This window comes from Lepisosteus platostomus, chromosome 27 (assembly GCF_059453375.1).
Source record: "Lepisosteus platostomus isolate fLepPlt1 chromosome 27, fLepPlt1.hap1, whole genome shotgun sequence".
NCBI lineage: Eukaryota > Metazoa > Chordata > Actinopteri > Semionotiformes > Lepisosteidae > Lepisosteus > Lepisosteus platostomus.
Genome location: NC_142637.1, coordinates 8,228,518 through 8,251,657, shown reverse-complemented (window position 1 = coordinate 8,251,657; position 23,140 = coordinate 8,228,518). Strand labels below are relative to the sequence as shown.

Sequence of the window (23,140 nt, the reverse complement as noted above, 5' to 3'; positions counted from 1 at the left end):
TTCACTGCTCTGGGGGGGCAACATATATTCTGTATTTCACTCAGCCCGCACGGAAGTTAAAACATTAATTTATGCGAGTGAGATACTCAACCTGCGCCGCTCTTTCGCCAGCTGGGCCGCATGTGCAGCGTGTGACCTGTGTGTAACGTGTACTGTATGTACAGTAGCATGTGACTGGGTTAGCAAGCTCGCTGGCTGCCTTCCCCTGCGGCCAGCGTGCATATTTATTCTCCTCCTCTGGATTTTATTGATTTTTATTTTAAACAGAGAAAAAAAAATGTTTGAGAAATGAGAAGCCCGGGAGGTACACGGAAAGGGGGAGACGTTAAACAAAAAGACAGAGGGAACAAAGAGGAAGAGAAACGGCTTTAATTATTGCACCTCTCCGGGTTTCCGGAGACAGCTCAGTCAGAGGTGATGTCAGGCGATGAACCACTTCCAAACCTTGTTTCCCGTGAGTATTTTTTCAAAAATGTCGTTGAGCGGGTTCCAGACGAACCCTGCCTCAGAATGTGCCTCGTTCCTACGTCACGGTACAGCTGCTGCTTTAAAATGATCCCCTGCTTAGTTCAATTTAAGTTGGACGCAGGATAATCGATTCCTCCATTAATTCTACTTAGCAGCGCCTCTCAGTACAAGCATGGGGTATAGCAGTCCACACAGGCCACCTGCGCTGAATGGCTGACCTTTACACGTCTTGGGCTGGCATTGATTTTCAGCAGGACTCGTCTCATGAAACCAGGTTTTAAGACAGGACACAGATGAAGATGAACTACGAGGCTAAAACACTTCTCTTCTCTTGCCTTTATTCACAAAAGAAATATCTTTTTTTTGGGGGGGCGCACTAATGCAGTTCTGTGCATGAAGTGCCAAGAAACGTCCGTTTGCTAAACAGCACGCAGACAGGAGCCGCTGGTGAATTGTAAAAAGTCCAATGTATTGGCAAAGCCTGTGATGCTGGTGCTCCACGTTCAAGCTACTTTTTCTTTAAGCAGTGCAACTCTGCATTCCTTATAACGCACCGGGAGATCTCAAGTGCTCCCCGGGTGACAGTAAAACATTATAAGCGATCAGCAGACAGTGCAATTAGTAACAATTAAAAGTTACAGGAAATTATGTAAGAGAAGGGAGCTTGACTAAGAAACCAACGAGAAAACAATTCCACTACAAACCCCCATCTAGCCTTGGCAATACCACTACAACCCGAGGTACACATGGCTAGAGAACACTGCAAACAATCCCTGATCTTCATGATTCATGTGCAGTCACAGGCTTTAGACAAAAGCACTATTGTCAGAACTAAGAGAAGGCAGTGTGCCCACACCAAGACTGCTGAAAAACAAGCAACCACCCTGCACATCTCATGGAGCTCCATGAATAGGTAAAGTCAAAGCATTTTTTGCGTTGTTTTATAAACTGATTATTTAATACACGCAGGACTTTAACATGTCTAGTGAGGCTCTTTGCTGTGAAACACTAGGAAGGCTGGCTGTGATGCGTTGCTGCAGTGGGGCCTGGGCTGCACTCACTAAGCACGCTGATCAAAGCCGGGGTGTTTAAATTATTCTGACAGGGATGTGTCTTCAGCTGCAGCCGGGGTTAAATTTAAACGAAACTCCGAAGGCAGCCCGCAGCTACCCTGACAGCTCAGCCGCTGCGCAGTGGCTGGCGAAACGAGCCTGGCGCGCGTCTTTTTGGCAAGCGGGCTCAGCGGTATTGAAGCGCCTTGGGGGAGGGGAGAGGAGGTGTGGTGTGCTGGAGAGGGGCTCAGAGAGGTGGGAGGCAAAGGCAGGTCAACAGGCCCCATCGTCTGCTTTTACAGGAGGTAACACGGGAGTGTTCGAGGTCTCCCACAAACACTGCTTCTTTATCTGTCAAAAAAACAGCCTTCCTGCCCCATCCTGGCAGCACAGGGTTCGTTAAATTTCTGGTCCACAAAGAGAGTCCGGTCGAGACAAGGCCCTGGGCACATCTGGGTGTGGTTAGCGGGTGTATTAGGGTCCTTCTGTGGGCAGTCTATAGCTCGTGTCCCTGGCGTAAGACCTCAGCAGTGCTGGAGGCGATGCGGTCTGTATCTGGTGCCCATGGGTGGCCGGTGAGTCTCCTGAGCAGCTGGCAGGAGCAGGATAAATAAAAACTGCTTGCAATCCTGACAGAGGGCTGCTGCTCAACAGCACTACGTGACTCACCAGCCAAAGACTGAAAAGCTGGGGTGCACTGGGCAGAATGCTCTTCGTTTGTCATTGTTTGCCGGCACCTGGAATTTTAAATGCAGGAGTCACGACAAAGTAAAACAGTTTCTGGTGTGGTTATTATTTCTTCCGACTTCCTCCGATGTGTTTCCCCTACTGCAGGGATCGTTCACCAGGGATGTGGCTGGGGCTGCTTGATAGTCTTCAGTCTCTTATCTTTGACTGGAGCTCTGAGGTTTCTGATCTGCCTGAGATTATGGGGGACAATACCGAGCACCAAATTTGTCTCCTTAGCTGGCAGCGTGCAGATAAGAGTCCTGTGAAAGAGGGGGTGTCCCAGGCCTCCATGACAAAGGGAGCAGAGAGTAAGGAATGTCACATGGCAGCTGTGTGAATGTCTGCAGTTGTGACTTCCCTTTACCGCAGTGTTACGAGTGCTACAGGAAAAAGAGAAGAAACCGAGAGCCCGAAATCTTCCTGTGCCTTTCGGTGCTTCAGGAATATCCCTTCCGTTCTGTGAGACAGACTGTTCCAGGCTAGGGCAGGCCCAGAGAGGCTGATGGTGTCGGGGTCAGGTGGAGAGCAGAGTGCAGGCTGGCAAGTTCAGTTCAATGAGCACATATCTGCTTCCCAGATCTCCTGATCTCTCCTCATGTCGCCCATCTCTGGAAGCACAGGCAAATCAGTGCACACAACTAAAAAAAAAAAAAGTCTTAATAAAGGAGTTTGAGATTTTTCTAGCCTCGTAATACAAAATGGTTTTGATTAAAAAAAAACAAAAACAAACCACCATATAAACAGCACCCTTTTGTTTCCACAATCCATGTGGGCCCATGCTGGAAAGGTGAAAGAGGGCCTGGAATCTGGCTCAGATGACAGCAACACGCAATGGCACCAGGTGCAAATTCTTCGGCAAGTGGACCCCAGCATTGCCCCAGGTCCCATCCACCCCCCTCAGAGCTGTACCCCACCACACCGGCGTGTCTACAGCACACTCTTCTCTGAGACGGCAGACCTCAGCAAGTAGTCTTTCCTTCCTCCACTCCCTCCTCTCTTATTCCTTGCTCTGCTGTTGCCATCCCACAGGATCCCAGAAAAGTGCAAGCCTCTGCAAATCGCTAATAGGCTATCATACCAGTAAGGGCGGGGGTGTGTGTGTGGGGGGGTATCTGTAAGTATGCACAACCCCTTCCAGAAAAGTCAGCCCTGCACAGGTAAAGAGGAAGTGATGGGCCTGGAGCTGGCAACAGGGCAACCTAATTGGCTAACTAGCACTCTCTCACGCGCTCCTCCTCCTCCTCTTTGACAAACACATTTCCAGTAACGACCTTAATGAGTCCCGAAGGGTGGTCTGGAAAATGACATGTAATTTCTCGTTCCGAGGTGCAGCAATAACTCCTAGAGGAGTTTTCCTAAGGCTGGAGTGGTTTAAAGGAGCTAAAAAAAATACATTCGCTTTTAACATCACTGACAGCAGACTAGGCCAGTAATACCTCCCCCCCAGTGCCCTAAAAACTACTTTATTCTTATTTTAAGCCCTTTTCTCATTGTTGCTCTGTGGCGGTAGGGCTCCCTCACTATATGTTCTAATACTGACGTCTTCTGTGCACACGATCTGTGTACTGATGGCATTTTCTTATCAACCAGCTGCGCTGCTGTAAAAAAAAAAAGCCTTCATCTCATACATGTGCTTAAGATAAGAGTTTTAAAGATATGCATAGAAAAGGGTTCTGGGTGAGGTAGAGACAACTTAAACCGAAGGAAATCCTACAGCTACAGCATTTGTCTAAACAGATTTACAGCAAAGGCTGGAGTTCAAACATGCATTACTGTAACAGATCACGTCAATAGCTCTTCAGGTTAAAACTGTCAGGACTGAAGATGTCTGGAAGAGATTCTCTTCACCCCGGATAACTTGCTCAATGTGGCGCAGGAGATAGAGGCAGAGCCTATCCTCTTGGACGCATTATTGACAGGTGTCCATCTTGCAGTGCTTGACAGACAGGGAGAATGGGCAATGGCGTGGCTGAGGGAGCAGATGGGGAGAGCCTTGCAGACAGGGCTCAAGATAAGGGAATTATTGAATGCAGCTTGAGCCGAAAATCACAGTAACACCCTGGTTTCTTCAAACCAATCTGATGACGTAAAACAGGCTGAAGACAAACTCTGGCAGAAGTGTAGGAGAAAAGAGAGCATGTCCATGAAGGCAACACCCCCCCTCCTAGATTTAGTAACTATCCATTACCATCAATGGAGTAAGCATCTGTAACGTCATCACGTTAAGAAAATGCCAAGTCTCTGAGGTACTCCTATGAACAATTACAAGTATATTAATTAAAAACACAGCACTCACGTGAAACAAAAACAAAATGGCATTCCTATTATTCTCCAGCCACTAAAACAAACCCTGGTGTCGTGCCTTTTCATGACTCTATGAAGACTCTAATAATAATAATTAATAATAATTGCTTGCACTTATATGGCGCTTTTTCTGGACACTCCACTCAAAGCACTTTAGAGGTAATGGGGATCCCCTCCACCACCACCAGTGTGCAGCCCCACCTGGATGATGTGACGACAGCCATAGTGCGCCAGAACGCTCACCACACATCAGCTATCAGTGGGGAGGATATCTATGTTGAGTTTCATCACTGGCTCTTTGTGGGTCTCTCAGTGCTCCAGGTAGATAAGTGCCCCACAATCCCAAGCACTCGCAAACCATTTAATATAGCTACGGGAATGATAAGCCCGGAAACACAATTCCAGACAGCACACCTGACATACTTGTTGCCAGATCTGGCTGCTTTCCTATTCTGCAGACTGAATGGGATGGTTGGATGGATAGATCTGTTATGACACTCTATGAATGGCACTGCCCATAGGAGATGTGCAGGGAACAAACTGCAAGGAAGATTCCTATCAAAACTTTTGTGGGATTAAGAGAAAGATGTCAGAGCTGCCACCAGAAGTGGTGACCAAAGCAAAGCATTGCAGCAGGTGCTGACACAACAGGGCTGCCGCACGCATAAATCCAAGAGGAACAGACCAGGAGCAAAACTCCATCATGAATACAGGGCTAAAAAGATCTAAAACACTGATCTCTGACACGATGGTAACATGGGCTCAGGACTAGACGTCGTCTTCTTTTTCACTGGCTCTGTAGAATATTAATTTTTCATAGTGAAAGGAAATGAAATGTGCTAATGTTGGCACGAGAGTTAATTGCTTTTGGAGGTATCCTGTCTAACCTCTGTTCTGTTGGCTTGGCATTTAATTTAGCGTCTGGTCCCTGATAAAAATCCCAGGGTTTAAGAGGCTGGATTGACAGGTCTGTTCAGAAAGAGTTTTATCAGCAGTGCCATGGTGGTGCTGGGATCCAGTTTTCACACATGCAGTGTAAACTCTCCTCGTGTCTCTCCGCCCTCACTGTGTCACAAACTTTCTCCCCATGTCATGATTTCTCTGTCGCTCTCTCTCACTCTTTCTTTTTGTCATCCTTTTTCCATCTCCCTCTTCCCCTCTCTGTCCGGGAGGTTTAGGTGTTTGCTCATTTGCCTATGTGGACATGTTCTCTTTTCTCCTAAAACTCTGTCACTCATTCTCTCTATTTGCACCTCTCTCTCCTGACAAGTTCTTCTCTGTTTTTTGTTAATTTAGCCCTCTCCCACACAAACTCAGCCCTGTGGGTTTTGTAGTCAAGCTCTGGGCTGCCAACGCCCAACATACTGTACTCACAAACTAATAATTAGAAGTATCAATTATCACAGCTGCAATCCTCGTATTGTCTCATTATTAGGACTAAAGGAAGAAAGAACACAGTGAAACTTGCAGCCATGAGCATTAATAATTTTAAGTCAGGCTGTTATGCTGTATTTAGAAAAGCAAATGAGACCCCTATGGTTTCAGTTTCCACACATTACGTTGGTATCACATTATATTGCCTGATACTGTGGTATTGTGTTACCTCTTCTGCAGATAATGCAGTTTGTGGAATAAATGATTTGGCTGGAGAAATGCATCAGAGCCAATTTATTTGGGAAAAGCACCATAATACAAAACAAGTTCTTCACATTTTCCTGTCAGTTGTGCTTTGCATCCTATGATAGAGGCAGGGGAGCTCCTGATCCCACCATCAGGGCTGGGCCCGGGACCAGCACACCCTGCGGCAACCTGCGGTCCCTGTGGCATAGCCACGCGCCACACACCCCTGCCCCTGCATCCTTGCACGTCTGCATCCGCGCCTGGTCTTGGCATGGGCAGATGCAACACTGCTGGGCCACTAGGGTCAGTCTCAGTGCAAGGGTGCTTGCGTGACACCATGGGCAAGTGATCTCCTAGCTTACGCGAAGATCCCCCTGTCATTAATAACCTTCCCTGCAATGCTGCACTACCTGAGACTCCTTAGCAGCGGATTTTCTGTAGGTTTAAAAATCAGTAATTGTGAATGAGAATGTGTGGAACTTTGCTCTGAGCCGAGCTATGAGATCCTCTACCTGGAGCTTTGTATGCTTCTACTGTGGATGACACTATGGCCTTTGTGTTACTGTGATTCATTTATAGTTCTTTTTTAAAACATAGCTTTGTGGCGGTGGCCGGCTTTGCTCTGTACTTGTTGTGTCCTAATGCCACACTCTTCAATTAACCTGGCGAGAGACAGAGGGAGAGCCTCTCGTTTCGGATGCGTTATTGACAGGTGTCTGCCTTGCAGTGTCTGACGGACATGGGGGCTGGGCAAAGGCATGGCTGAGGCAGCGCACGGAGAGAGCCTCACCAACAGAGCTCAAGATAAGGGATTTATGAAGTACAATTATGAGACGAGGGCCCTGTGAACATGGCGCGCCACTGGCCTGAATGGCTGAGTGGTGCCTCCGGTTGTTCTGGAGAAGTAAATTCAACTCATCAGCTCCCGCCAATGAGATGAGAACTGAGCACCAGAGCCCATGAAACGAAAAGGGCACACTGTTAATTGTGCCGACCTTAAGAAAAGCTATGGGAATGAGCACCAGAATGGCTGGGCCAAACTGGAGCAGGAGAATCATTAAACACAATCTAGTAAGCGCACTGGCAAAAATCTGAATTGATATCAATCACCTGTTGTTGAGGATGTCAATATTACTGTATCACTGTACTTAACTGCTTTGCATCCGCTTTGAAACGCGTGAGGTTCTGAAGTTTTATACTGTACAATGAAACAAAAATGATACTAAAAACAAAAAACAACCACTGAGTTTTAATCTAATGGTATTTTTTACAATGGCTAGCCTACTCTGCAGGCTGCTGGGAATGAGGCTGGAATTCTGACAGCTTAGATGAGGCAGAGATTTGAAAGGGACTGAACAGCTCAGACACGCAGGTGTTCTAATTTCTCCAAGCAAACTTGTGAGATCAGAGGTGAAATAATACAGAACACCATGAGCTGGGTGTGTCTGTATGTACTGTATCTATGTATATTTGTGTGTCTTGATATTTCATTCTCTCTGTATGCACCTGTTTCTGCCTCTATTTCCTTGTCATGCCAGTGCATCTGCATGCTTGAAGTTGGGCCTCAAACATGTTTTTCTGGTTGTTAGCTTATGTCCATATCTAGATGTGCTTTTGTGTGCTAATGGCAACTGGGCGAAAGGAGTCAGTGCTACAGAAACACCAGGCAAATGCACAGCACTCTTATCACAGCCCCGCAGACAGCTCTCTCCCTCCCACTCTGTCAACACAATGTGTCCCAATTAGAACCCGTGCCCCTCAGAGCTCCCAATTAACTCATTACTTTCCCACAGGCCCTTATCTGCTGGGTTGGAAAGGCTCTGAGAATTCACGACAGACAAAATTAAAAAAGCAGTACAAAACAAATTGTTCTCAGGAAGATGTGGAAATAATGGTTGCCTTGACAACAGCATGATGTCGGGTAGCTCTGCCTTTGTTTACATGCATGTGCGTGCACGTCCATGCATCCCTCTGTAGGAGAAAGAGAAGGAGAAAACGACTGGCAAACAGAGAGATCTGAACCGAGAGCCCCCCAGTACAGCGAGTACAGAACAGTGGCATCGAATCTGGGCGAAGCAACGGGCTGTCAAAATCATCCCTTTGCTGCCAGAGCTGGAACTGATTTCAAAGACGCACCTGACACAGATAAACCTTCCAAAACAGAGCTTTCAAATCTCGCATGTGATGTTACATCAGGGTGCTGCAGTGAAGTTTGAAGGGACTCCTATAGGACGCAGTAAAATCCATGATTGCTTTTCTAACCCTCTAAGGGAGCTCCACTGCAGTTATTCTGCTGTACGTTAGGAAACTCACTGCCAGGCTGTTCCCTGGGGGTTTCTGTGGCTGTCCTTTGGGGTTAGGGATGTGTCGTTTATGGAGACTGCATTCTGGAGAGATGGAGTTAAAAAAATATTATTTATTTGCTGGATTTGAGTCTGAGCAACTGTAATCAGCTTGCACGCTCCACTCCTGACTGAAATCCGCTAAACTGAAACACAACTGCACAGTCCACACAGATAATTCCAGCTCCTTGCTGCACCCTAAACAGAACAACTTAAATATACCTGTCCACCACCTCGAGCCTGCAGAGTAATCAAAGACAATATCTGTACAATTAGTTTTGAGATATTAAATAAAAATGTTAAGACAGCATGGGGCGTTAATTGGGACTCTGCTGTTGGACCTTGTTCAAAGGTGCTTCTCAAAAGATGCTCAGCTGGTGTTCTCTCCAAGATGTCAACACAAATGAAAACGTTCTCAACTGACGTCTCGGGTGAAATAAAGGAATAAAAAATCAAATTCTCATATTGGGAGGGAGAGGTACCCAGACAGGTTCCCTCACGTGGTGGTGCAGCTCTAACCTAAAATACCCTCTTTAACAAAAGCACCTACTCACACGCCAGCACCCCTTACCTACTGTATAGAAGACCCCAGCTAGTTATTATTTACGAGGGGCAAATTTATGGAAAAATTCCCCGAGAAGAAGGTTATTCTGCTCCTCAAGGTGAAAATGGATACGTTTAGCACTTAATGAATCTGGCCTGGCCCTCTCCCCCATATATCAGCATGTTATTAAGACGTTTTAAAATCCCATTATGGTGTTTCTCCTTGAACAAGTCACGCTTTTATGGGGCTGCCCTGTCTTTAAATCTGACCTTTTTAGCTCTGCTCTGAAATTGGACAGTAAAAAGAAAATATATATGAAAGAGGGGGAAAAATGAGACAGAAAAAAGGGGGGATCTTGGGATTCTTTCTAACATTTTTCTACATTTGACCCCTAACGTGTCAGGGACCAATGTGGCGGAGCAGCAGAGAGAAAAAAAAATAGCTCTTAATTTCTGGTTACAGATGGCTGAGCCCTTGAAGGATATGAGATTGTTTTGCATATTTTGATAATCTCATCACAACGCTGCCGATCTCGGGGTTTTCATTAAAAATCTGCCCGCTGCGTTATTATCAAAGCAATTCACTCGGAGAGACCTCGGATTCCCTTTGGATAGAGGCGCGGGAGGGTTACTGGAAAAAAAAGGGGGAAAAGGGAGGAAAATTCTGTATCTCTTTATCTCGTTTTCCTGCAGGACTCTGTGGCAAATAAAAGAATTAAAACGGTACTGAATGGCGTGAGCCACGCTGAGCTGCCGCTCAAAGTGAGCCTGAGAGATACACTGGATAAAAAAACGAAAACGATTTTGAGAGTTTCTCCCAGATTAAGAAACAAAAGTCATCTCACACATGCTTTCCTGCAGTATCCCCCTATTCCTTTCTGCTCTGGCCTGAGAGGGGCTTTGTGTCAAAAAGCCCCCAGAACCACTCGCAGAAACTATTCAACCTGAACCACAACAGATGAAGAGCAGTGCAAAATCACCACCTGCACCAGCAGAGACACCACACACGGGCCAGAGTCCACGATGACAGGAACATCTAATCCAGTAAAATCCATTCTTATCACTTTCCACTGGATTAGCGCAGGGCTCCCAACCACAGAATTTCTCCTGGTCATGCTCTTAACCAGCGCGAGGGCCAGGGATCAATGGAGCTGCATTGATCCCCGCTCTCTGGCAGCCGTCTTGAGCTTTCTAATCATTTTATTTCCTTTTCATTTTTCAGGACTGTCAAATATGTCCAAAAATACCTATCTATTTGTCTTTCGCTCTAAGTGAATTATGGGCATGAATATTAATTAGCTCTCATCCAATGGCAGAGCTACGGAAGATGAGACCTTTCAGGGCACAGGAAAGCAAAAAAGGTGGAATGAGACCTCTCAAGAAAGTTCAGACTCCTGGTGCATTTCATTAATACCCACGCCCATGATTCATTGCGATTCCATGTCCTTAACGCACACACTAACCGGAAAGGGGGTTCCTATGATATCTACCCGAGCAGAAATAAATGCAGAACACCTGGCCATCATCATTTCCTGTCCTGTCTAGATACTGCATTAGGTTTTCCGTGAGCGTTGTGTCGTTTACTCAAGGTATTTCAGAATAATGCATCCTGAGGTGCTGTAATGAATTTCTTATTAGTTTCTTACATTTTTTTTTGCAAAAATTAAAAGCAGGATCTTCTTGTGTAAAACACCATAGCATAGTGAAGCCGTGCTGTGCCTCTTTGGTGAATACTTAATTCAATAAGAACATAAGACTGCTTACAAATTAGTCCATCTGGCCATCTTGGCCATCTTTGGTACTGTAGCTAGCAGCTAACTAATCCCAAGATCTCATCCAGGTGTTTCCTGAAAGAAGCCAGAGTGTCAAAGTCACAAACTTTTGCTTCGTGAAGCCGAAATGATAGCGGAAACTGGCGAAGTGGGGTCTCGGGGTCTGCAGTTCCGCACAGCCCTGCGTGGATCTGCCGCAAAATCATTTGTGCCACTCTCTGCGTTTACAGCGCGTTCATACTAACAGCCCCCCCCCTCTCTCTCTCTCTCCTCTTCCAGATGACCCGGCCCATCCAGGTGAAGCCCGCCGACAGCGAGAGCCGTGGAGGTAGTTGTCTTCTTTTCTCCATGCTTCCGTCTGCCCCCCGCGCGCCGGCCGCGGTCCCCTGCCCTGATGGGCGCCGCGAGAATTCATTTTAATTAAGGTGTGGGCGTGGGCTCCACTGCCCGCTCCGCGCTCTGCCAAAAACGCATTACCGTCTCACTGTAAATTAAAAAGTCATTAGCCCGCGTACCAGGACGAGCCTCCCCCTCTCCCTCCCCCTCCCCCGCACTGCCAACACGCACCTTCTTGTACTGTTAGATATACGAGTGTCCCCTGGACAGGAGTGCGACAGGAAATTGCTGGGGGAGGGAGCTGGAGGAGCAGGCGGGCTGATAAATACCACTGCCAGGTCAGTGCCAGGTTTCGAAGAGGTTGCTGAATTCTCTCCTTTCCTGTTGCTTCGCTTGTTTCGGGCCGTCTGTGGCACTGCACGTTAGCAGAATATGAAAGGAATCCCGCGTCCCTTAGCAGGGCCCTTGCGAGCTTGGGCCTCTAGATCAATTGGAAGGAAACAAACGCATCTAGGCAAGTAAGTCCTGCAGTACTGCAAGGCACTGGCATTGTAAGACTCACAACAGCGTCCGACCACAGAACACGTGGTGTAGTAATGATAGCAATAAGAAGGATGTCGATAATAAAGAAATAACTGCAGCACTTGTCCAGACCTTCTGGAGCTACGACTGCACACCTCACGAGCGAGCCATACGGGGCCACAGCTCTCTTTCTCCGCTGCCCACCTGACACTTTCATGTGGCTTCAAGGAGGCAGCATGCCTGAGAGGGAAATAAGGGAAAGGGGGTAGACAGACTTCAGTTCTGAGTCTGGCCACGACCCACTGTGCAAACGGGTCCCCCTGGAACTGTAGCAGAGCAGGTCTTGTGTGGTCAGGATTGATGATCCATAAAGCCGCATTGATTTTGCTATTGCGGCCACTGTGTCCACACTAATGATGACATTCAGCAGGCTTTTAGTGCCCTGGAAGTGCCTGGCTTTAGGGCTCCCCAGGCTGCCCTCACTGCAGAGTTGTGCGTAGCCTCTGTGCTCAGTGAAGGCCGGTGCAGGTTTACATAAACTAGCATTGTGCGCCGACTCTGACCACGGACCTCTTCTTCACAGACAGCCTCCCCCTGCACAGCGTCAAAACCAGCTGTAGACAAGCTGAAAGACTTTTTCAGAAGCGCTCTCGAAGCTGAAAGAATTTTTCAGAAGCGCTCTCGATGAAAAACATCTCGCAGCCCCGAAGGGAGCTCCTGCATAGCACCCCGATACACTGCAGCTGGCTGATGAAACAGCAAGCACAGAGCAGAGCAGGGACAAACACATCAGAGGCTCAAACCATGACCTTGTGGCCCTGGGGCATATTCGATTTCCACAGTTCACTGGGAATAACCACACCCAGGAATCAAGTGCGCTGAAAGGACTACGTGTTAAGTGAAAATTTGGCCAGAGGAGGAGGAGGCTGAGACCCCCCCCTGCAGAGTGAGGGGTGACCAAGGGGTGCTGCAGAGGGGGAGATGGGGTGGAGGTGGGATATGGGAGGAAGAGAAGGGGATCACAGGCCGTATTTATAGTGTTTCAGGAGAGGAAACAAAGTGATTTCTAATGACTGACAGCCGAGTCTGATTGAACTTGGCTGTTGTCATCCCTCCCGACCGGAGTTATAAACCCTTTTTAAACCGACCTCAGAGGAAAACTCAGGGAATAATTACATCATTCCACTTCTGTCGTGGGTTCGTATTTTAATATGCCAGGATACCATGTGTACAAGTTTATGTTTGGTATGTGTCTGTCTGAATTTATACATATATGTACCATTTACAGTATGAATATGTCCCACTATAGTACATCACTCTCATAATATTGAAAAGGAGATGATCACTAACTTTTGAAACAGAACAGGAGCAGGCACTCTCCTCTACCTCCTCTGCATACAATTACAGTGCCTAACTGCAGGAACCCTCCCAATCCCTTTCTTAATTCTATTAATTACAGTCACTGAAAAATGACCACGAGAAAGACGCGAGATGTTTATGCCAAGGTCTTGCCGTGTGAGGGACGCCTGCCAGGGTCCAGTACCAGATGCCCTCTGCCCTCTGGTGCAGTGTACCACACTGTTCGAATTCCCCTGCCAGGAAGCAGGCCAGAGCCGGTGTGGGTTGTGCCGTTCGGGTGCGAGAATCGGCCAGTGTGGAGCCGGACAGGGATAAAGGTGGAGCACCTGTGGCGTCGGATCGGGTGGGGTAGTAAATCTGCTGCTTTGTTCACCGTCCCTGTTTGAGCCTCCGGTGATAACGGGTGTCTACTAAAAACAACTTCAGAATTTACCAAACGGTGATTTTGCTACTCGCTTGCTAATTCAATAGTGTAACACATACGGCCTCCATTGCTCGCGAGAGCTGGCTTACCAGCGGGGTGACGTCACCACCCTTCCCTGTGGATAGCAGGGACCGCAGCCGCTGGGCTGACGGGAGATTTCCCATTGGCTCAAGAGGCTGGGTCCCTTTTGAGAGAACCTGGAGGCCTGGGTTCGAGTCCCCGATGGTGGGGGGCCGACCTGATGCGGCAGCGGCGAGGGCGCATACCCGCGTGAACCCCGGAGCGTTACAATAGCAATAACTTTAAACCCCCAACCACCACAGAAAGAGGGGTGGGGGGGGGGCTCGTCTCCCGACTGCTGTTCACAGATTCTCATTAGAGCCGCCCCACACTTCCGTTTCCTAACCCCGAGTCAGGGCAACAGTAAAACTCCCGGCAACATCTCATCCCACTGGACGCGGTTTTATTATGTGCTTCGTTCAGGGGCTGGGGGAGGAGGGGGGAGCAAGATGCGCAGAGCAGCAGTAACACATCTCAGGGACCCCTGCAGCCTGAAATATGAAAGAGGTTGATTTTATTTCTTATGAGGTGCTGAATACTGGCCTTGGCTGAATATAAAGGCCATTGATATTTGTCTTGGAAGGGCTGTTCATGGCTCCTCTGAGGGTCTCTGCCTCCTAACTTGGATAAATCAGCTTTAACTGCTTTGATTCCCCTCCACCCCCACCAAGACTCCCCAACACACACACACACACGTATTCCCATTTCCATCTTTTTCCTGTTTGTTTTCCATCCTGGGGGAGGAGAGACGGGTGATTATTCTGCTGCACAATTCAATACTCTCAACACTATAATCGGCAGCCTGAGTCTTGTGCTAGAGCTCCTCGCCCACTGCGTGCCTCCTGTGCAAATTCCCCCGGCCTCCAACAGCCCAAACATTTACCAATACCTCTGCCCGCCTCCAGCGGGAGTCAGGTTTCACAGCAGTTATGACAGGCCTTCGGGATGAAACAACATGGTGGAGAACATATCTTGTCCAAAGCACGTGCCAGCGTACCTGGGACCTCTCTGCTGGATCGAGAGGCCAGTTTGCGTCTCCTTGCTTGCAACCCCTCAGAACTGGGGACTCCAATGCCCTCTGACCCTCACAAGGCTGCCTTTAGTGAGAGTGTGTGTCGTGGTACAGTGAAGGGTCAGTGAAGTACAGCAAAACCCTGGAAAAGCGGATCCAATCACAGCTTAACGGTTGAGAGTAGCAGAGAAACATGCCAGCAAGCCAAGTGGGGTCAAAGCTTCGGAAAGAGCATTAAAGAAGACCACCATGCTCCTTTACATCTGGTCAGCTTTAATGGTGGGCTCTTCTGATTAACTCTGCGTTTGTGCGAGTTTTTAGAAGGGGGTGTACTGTACTTCAACCCTTCTTCCTAAATTGCTGCTTAGCGCGCCCCCTCTGGTAAAGCCTGCTTCACTTGGAAAACCTCGGCGCCTTTGTAAGGGCAGCCGAGAGCCCGTGGGATCTGACAGCTGTGGCGACGCCAAGAGGAATGCCAGGGATGGCAACAGCCCCCTCCTCTGAAATCTGTCTCTGCACTCCTGCAACCAAGAAACAAGACAAGGGAAGGAAGCAAGATGTGGGCCCTGGGTGCCCCCCGCCCCGGCAGGGAACTGAAAAAACTCAATGCCACCAACCCTGAAAGCACACTTACCTGTTAGAACCATAAAGAAATGAAAAAAAAATCATGGGGCCTGTGTAGCCTTTGGCACTCACAAAAAAAACAAAAAAACAACCAAGGATAAAATATGTATTTTCTCTTTCTTTAGAGAAAGCAAGCTACAGATTACTCATACAATCTGTTGTGCTGAGAACACGTACTGTACGGTGCAGCTGAAGCAGAGGGGAGCACGTTCTGGAGGATAAAAGGATTTTAATCCCTTTGGCCAGACCAGTATTAGGTCATACGTGCAAAAAGAATCATGTTTCCTGCCCAAATCCCCCTTTTTTTTTGCTTTGTTACAAAAACAGCATTTCGACACGGCACACCGTCCCTCCTGGGCCCGTGATCGAGCTGCCTGGCCATGAGGGCATTTTCCCCACCATTCAATCTGTTGGCACACGGCGGTCCCTGACACACAGGGCAGGTGCTCCAAGCCGAGCAGCCACGGCGATGAAAAAGCTCAATTTGTAAAAATCCCTCTTTGCGTTCGCTTGTCTGCCGCGACCAGATTCAGAGTGAGAGAAGCGGGGGGGAACGTGATGCAGACTGTGACACAGAGCTCTCTACGTAACACGTGGAGTCGCGCACAGCAAAGGAAACCATTTTTACAGCCTGCTGCAATAGCACTATGTGGGCAAGACACATTTCTCGAAAGCTGAGATTTTTGTTTAACGGGGAGCCCGATTTCACCTCCCTCCTCGTCTACGAGCTCCCTGTAACGGGTAAGGCCCCTGACCGTAAGAGAAATCAAAGGACAGGGATGGCGTTTTTCAGAGGACAACAGCAGCATGAGGAGGCACTCATGCCAAAAGGGCAGAAAGCTGGTGCCCCACCACCATGCTGTCACCCTTAATAACTCCCATGTCACAGGAACACTCTCTACATGCAGAGAAATAAATCTGGTCATGAATTTAAAAAAAAACGACTAAAAACCGCTCAAGTCATTACTTTGTGGCATCAGTGAATAATGCAGCCGGATTAAATTCCTTTCCTTTCTTTGTGCATCTGTCGTTCTTTTGTATCGAGTTCTGAAAGCACAAGCGCCAATACAGAACTGCAAGTCACGCTTTTTTCATTCACTTGTTTTTTTTCCTGCAAAAATACACAGAATTGGATAAGAGACGGGGCTGAAGTCAAGCTCTCGTGCTCTCGTGAAGGGGCGACACGCGAGAAGGAAAGAGGGGGCTCTGATCCCCCTGCGCTCCCAACGCCAGCAGACACCAGCGGGCTGCCTGTCACAGAGAGGCTGATTGGGTCACCAAGAGCCAGTGTGAAAATCACCGCAATCACACATCCTCTCCCTCTCGACACTAACGACACTCCTTCATCAAGGCTGCTGCACACCCCTCTGGAGGCTAACCGGGAACTGAAGCTGGGGTGGGAAATGAGTGTGTGTGTTGGGGGGGGGGTGTTAAGCAGAGCTCTGGTGCAGAATAGATGGCTGTTATCTTTTTGCTTCATGTAAGGAATCGCACAAATATGCCCTATATCCTTGCCCCTATTTGACAGCGTATTTCAAACGGACAAAAAATACAATAATAAAATGCCGGCTTTTTAATTGAGAAGGGTTCTGCTCCAATTCCGTCATTAAAGCTGTTAACTCGCCAACATATCCGATCGCATAACAATGTTGCAATCTGTTTTCGTCTGCCCAAAACAAACAGCACAGGCGTGACACATTAAGACTCCTGCAAATTAAATATATTCGGGAATACCAGCGTTCGATTTAATAATCTCTCTTTTGTACCAATGCAACTGAGCGGATCAGAAAAACCATGAAGGCGCGTCTTTCTTTTTGTTACTTGACTAAAGATAATTTGATGTTGTGGTTGTTTTGGGAGTTAAAGCCATTGCATCTGAAAGGAAAAAAGAAGTCAATCAAAAGTTACGCTTTTCTTAAATGAGTTAAGTTCCTCACTTGTCCCAGAAAGAACACTCAGGTGACCCTTTCAACTTACGGGAGGTAACACCTCTGACATTGCTGGGCCGAACAAACCCCAGATTTAAAAACACGGCCTCCTCCATCCAGTGCTGTTTGTTTTCTGACTAGGACCACAAGACTCGGTAGCTGGTCACAGAAGGGCCAGGGCGCTGTATGTGCAGGGTTGAAGGAGTGCAGTGAGGACCTAGCAGTAAGATTCTGGTAACTAACCCTGTCAGACTTGTAAGCTTCTATCCCTGAGGTCACTTATCTGTGTAACTGTCCTCCATTACCAAGTTAAAGAAGAGCAGTAGCAGGGGAGTGTTACTAAGTTACTGATCTGACTCTGAAAAAGGCGTCATTCTACGATAGGGGCTTAGCAGCCTGTCTGTAATGAAATGATTTGGATACGAAAAGCAGGAGACGTCTCCTTATCAAGATCGCCACCTTTCCCCCCCACCCCAGGTTCCTTGCCGTGCCCTGTGTGGCGACGCTGATCTGATTGAAAAGGCTGAACTCTGACCTTCTGGGGAAGGGGGGGTTGGCTGGGATTACTCACTGCCCCGCAGAGAGCTGTTGCTTGGTCTCATCTCTTCACAGCCTTCGCAGTTTGCATCGTTTCGGCATCCCCAAAAGGCGAACCAAGTGCTACTTTTAAAATGCCGTACTAATTTCAATAATTCAGGGTTTTCCGAAAAATGAGACGGAACACGTCTCAAATGAAAATGTAATTTAGACCCTCAATGTGTAGCTTCAACTAGTGTGAAGTACAGTGGTCACTCTGTACTGCTACAAACAGATCAGACAGAAGAATGAGAAACTGCTTCACCATTTGAATGACATGAAATTTTAGGGAGGCCATCTATCCATCTATCATCTAATTTTTTCAAAATAGATGAGGACATCTATCACCTACATTTTTTTGAGATCCTGGGAGGAACTTAGCCAGGACACATGGGTTAACACCCCTACTCTCCGGAACAGAGCCCTGGGATTTTTAAAGACCAAGTACTCCAGAACTAAAACCTGAATCCCAAGGACAATGTCTGCAGTCACAATGTTGGGGGATTGGCAAATGTGAACGACGCGGTGGGGCACCACCGGCTGGTCCCCAACCACTGCTTACAGCAGCAGCCTGGTCTTCCTTAGGGGTCTCCCTCACCAGTCCTGACCAGCACACGTCTCGTATAGAGATCAGGCTACAATGCTGTTGTCATAAAAGAACATTGAGCTTTTTATTCCTCCCTGACCCCTTCCTCCATTTGCCTCGGGGATACCACTGCTATTTGTTCTCAATAAGGCTTCACAAAATCTCATTAACCCCCTTCCCACCCAATGCTGTGTTTATCAGCAACCTTTAGCGACCGGTTCCCATAGGTTTCCCCGGTCTTGACGACTGGCACATGGCGATACACAAGAGCATGTTATTTTTTTAGCTTGTTCTTTTTTCTCTGCTGTTTTTTCCACCCTCCCCCCCCCCCCCCATCTTTCTCTTCACGGATAGATTTAAATTAAACTGTGAAAACACTGTCAGAAATAAAGGAGCTTAAACTGGGAGCGAGTGCTGCTGTCAGCGCCTACGAGCTGGGAGGAAAGGCGCGGAGAGACTGCTGATTGAATTCGCACTGAAAACTGCGGAATGCCGCTCCGACTTGTGCAGCTCCCCACTAACTAGGCATCACTAAAGGAGTCCTGGAAATGTTGGGGTAGAAATTCCAAAAAGAAAAAAAAATATGACCCAGTAATGATCTAAACTAGGATCCCACTCCCCCCAGCAGCCATACACACATACCTGCTGGCAAGATCACAGGCATGTCACCAAATCCTTAATGGAATGTACTGTAGCAATTTGACCTCTTTAATTGCTTTTAGATGTTAAAGCATACCGGAGGTTTTCTTTTGAGCAACCAGAATCCATTAGCAGCTTGAGGTCCCAAGCTTTCTGGCGGATGAAAACTTAGAAAAGGTCCTGACACCTGCTGGGTCACAGGCAGTAACGGGTCAGCCATGTCCTGAATACTCATGGCTGTTCTCCCTCAGCCCGGCTCGCCCACAGCCTGTTCGATGTCCTTTACATCTTTCACGACCTGCAGTATAATCCAGGCAGCCTTTCAGCCAAGCTTCACACTCACCCGGTTCTGCCAGCGGAAGTGCAAATCTGAATTGCGTATGGGGTGCTTCGCTGTGGTTGGGGTCACACAGGACCAAAGTACATTCGATGGAACCAGCATGACCACTAACCTGCAAGTTGGTATGGAGTCACGGCTATGACTGGGACTTTGCAGTCAAAAACGTAGGGTTCCTCTATAATTGCTCAAGGTACCTGAAGCCCGTAACAGAAAACAGAGTGCTGGTAAGGGCTGAATGCTCAGGATAGGGTGATGTAATTAGTGGAGTACCACAGGGATCTGTAGTAGTACTACTGCGCTTTCTAATTATATCAGTGATCAAGATTGTGGCACAATGGATCGCCACGTTTGCAGATGACACAAAAAAAGAGGATCAGCAAACATCAAAGAAGAACTTCAAAAAGATTTCGATTGTGCAAGTACCTGGCAGATGACATTTATTGCAGACAAATAAGTCACACGAGTGATACCTGCAGCTAGCAAAAAGACAAACTACAAATATAACATAGGAAACAATGAGCCAAAGAAGCTACTTATGAAAAAGACTTAAATGTTAAAGTTGACACATCATTTACATCTCCTACATAAGACAGTGGGGAAGCAATAAAAAAAGGCAAACCAAATGTTAGACTATGTAAAGCAGAATTTGAATCAAGGGAATTGTACGATGTACTAGTAACACATCACTTACAATATTGTGTTGTACAGTATGTTACAAAAATATATTGCTACTCTGGAATCAATCCAAAGAGCAACCAGCCACATTCTCAGATGCAAAGGAATGTCCTACTCTGAGGAGCTAAGGAAAGCAACCTTTTTAGTCTCAAACAGAGATTGCGAAAGGACCTGATTCAAGAATTCAACCTCCTAAAAGGCACTGAGTCAATGCAGTGAGCATAATAATAATAATGAAACACGAGTCTGAATGATCCCTTTTTATTGACTATTTTTCTTATGTTCTTATGACGACTATCAAAAATTGCTCGGTTTTGTGAGAATCTACGGTATTTTTCCAAGATATGGGCTACTTTGATCTTTGCCAGTTCACACCCGTCTAGTCTTGCACCCTTACACTGATTGACAGTGAGAGTATTGAAGGGAAGAGGGCTAGTGACCAGTCACATGAAACTTCACATGCAATTGTGTTTGTATGCCCATTCATTTCATGCCCCACATATCAAATTACATCCATGCAAGTATTTAACTAATAATCTATTTTTAGAAATTAAGCTGAATTTACAGTATGAATGTGGCCTAGATAGATGACCTTACTATTTTAACCTATTATTTGTGGAGATAGCTCTGCTGGTTTAGATGAAGGGGTGGAAGGATTAAAAAACGGGTAGCAACATTGCTGAGTTTGCAGTGGTGGGGCTGGGAGAGAGTGATGTGTTTTCATTGGTGTGTTTAAGTGGCAATAACATGAGAGGTCAGTGAGACTAGTTAAAGGCTAGACTCCCTGCGTCATAAATGTGTCAGCAAATGGATGGCCTGACACATTAATACTATCATAAAACAAGCCTGCATTTTTGGAGGAATGGATATTTTTTCCCTACAAAGTAAATAGCTGCCTGTGCACAAGGAGAGCTGTGCCCTCTCTGCTTTGCGATGCGCACTGGTGAGGTCTCTATTCAGAACTGGATCATGTTTAGGTTAAATTTAGGAGAGACCTTTCTAAGGCTGCATGAACAGCATGTACACACAGGGAATTCGAAGTGCAGTCTAGACTCTTAGAGTCTCCTTTCTCTCTACTGTAGCATCCTGTCATTTCTTCAGACAACACTAATAAACACAGTAACGACCCTAAGAAAGAACTTTATTAGGACACGCATCGCTTGGTACATAAACAATATACAGTACACTGACACTTCATATACGTGCATCTGCTCTTTCTCTTTTCATGCGTTTCCAAGAAATGTGGGGAAAATGCCATCACTTGGAATTTCCATTGCTTCTATTATTTTGCATTGGTCCTAATATTTTCATATCTGTTTTAATGAAAACAGTGTACTTGCACTGCAGGCCTCAGAACCATAAATGCCAAAACATCACAGAAGACCCTTCACAAAGACCACTATGCATTTGTTTTCTAAAACAGGCAAGCGCCTCTCTCCCACCGTGGCATAGTTAGGATTTTATATTTGGAGTGGCCTTTCGGGGGGGTGGCATTTCTTAAAAATGATATCAGCCTTCTGAAACAGGATGGTACACTGGCTACACACGGTTACACCACAGGTGAGGCAGAACTGCCAGGTAAAACCAACAGGCAAAATATCTTCTGCCATGTTAAGAACCCGCTGCAATCCAGCAGAAAAAAGCCTCTCTCACCAGGCTGCAGTGCCAAGTGTCCCCCTGACATGTACTGAAGCAGGATGTCCCAGCGGGCACTGGATGAGGATGCCAGACATGTGACTGGTCAGCTACTCACTCTCTATATGTGCCAGAGATGGACATACAGTAGGCCTTGTGTAAACAGGGGAGTTGGCAGCAATGTATGAGGGCTTACAGACCCAAAAGATTTTAGTATGAAGAACACAACTCATCACAATAATGGTTTTGAAATAGCAACACACCATTTGGGAACTGCAGGAACTTTAAAATAAATAAAAGGAAATGTGATTTGGATGGATCTTGATAAACCACAGTTGTGAGGCTGTGCCACAGTCTTTCTTTCCATCTCACGTCGCAGTTCCCACATTAAAGAGCATCTAAAGGACAGAAGTTTGCTGGGGAAAAAGGAAATTAAAAGCTCTGTCACTGACCCTCAAAACAAACACACGGTTAAATTAATAATCTGTTTCCTCTCTTGCCTTCCTGCAAATCCCCAGCCGTTCCTTCCTTCCTGGGATAATAATGAAAGCAAACTTAAGAAAACACAATTGAAGTTGAGGCCACAGATTTAAAGCAATGCAAAGCACTTCTGGTCTCAACTCCAGAGGTTGATTGCAGGACAGCAGTCGTCCTGTCTTAATGATACTGCTGGTCCACGTGCACTGAAATACCATGTTGTTCCTAATATACGTTGCCCTCTGTCTCTGTTGCTGCATTTTAAACCGGGTTCCGTTGACCTACTGGATATTTACTGATTGAATAGTGTGAAGACGTTTTCTACAGCTGCAGTTATCCTAAGCAAAACACTCCATTTGTTAGAAAAAAAATAGGGAAAGAATACATTGTTTCAAGCCATCGATATACTGCATATGCAAATGAAGATATAATCAGAATGGTTAGTCAAAACAATAGGGCATCTGAAGTTCCAGTTTCCCAGTATACAGCCCCCTGGCTCTTGAAGGACTACACTGCAAGCCTTGGCCCGTTGATGGGGATATTGGCACGCTGGTGTACATTTGCGGGATGCTGTTTCAGTGGGCTTAGCTGCCATGCTGGTGCCACATGTTTGCACTTCTGTTGGGTAGGCCAGGAGCCAGTTCCAATACCTTCAAAGCCCAGCAAAATCTGGCCAAGCAGCAGCTGTTTTCCTGTGGGAACACGGGAATCCAGAACTCCTGGTCATTAGCGGAGACACTGCATAATGACCAATCCCCAACAGCTGTGGGCTTTTTTGGACTTAAAGTCCACCCTTTCAAAAACGGTATCCTTCTTTGTGTAGTGCCAGAGTGTCAAGTTATTCCACATTGAGCTGTAGTTCTGTTAAAAGTCTCGGAGAGTGCATGTATGGGTTGACTAGTTTTGTATTTTACCTGTATTCACACAGAGGCCTTCTGCATTTCATAGCATCAAACAACAACTACTACATGAGCACAGCAAAAGAGCTGTTAAAACATTATCCTGTTTTATAATGAAAGGCATTTTGTTTTCTTTCAGTGGCACTTTGCCACTGACTTTGTAATTCCCTCATGTCAGTATCTTCAGTTCATATCCTTATATTCTATTAATTTCCATA

General features: G+C 46.8%; 1 protein-coding gene across 6 annotated transcripts in view; it reads left to right on the top strand.

Moving 5' to 3' along the window:
• celf5a (cugbp, Elav-like family member 5a) overlaps positions 1-23,140 on the top strand; it is a 157,678-nt gene that overhangs the window by 79,765 nt on the left and 54,773 nt on the right. For 3 of the 6 annotated variants that reach the window (XM_088622208.1, XM_088622207.1, XM_088622210.1), the window contains exon 3: positions 11,110-11,158. In XM_088622208.1, coding sequence (XP_088478334.1) covers positions 11,110-11,158 — 49 coding nt within the window. Of the gene's footprint in view, positions 1-11,109; positions 11,162-23,140 lie in introns of all 6 variants that reach the window. The other 3 variants (XM_088622211.1, XM_088622206.1, XM_088622209.1) reach the window with 1 other exon arrangement.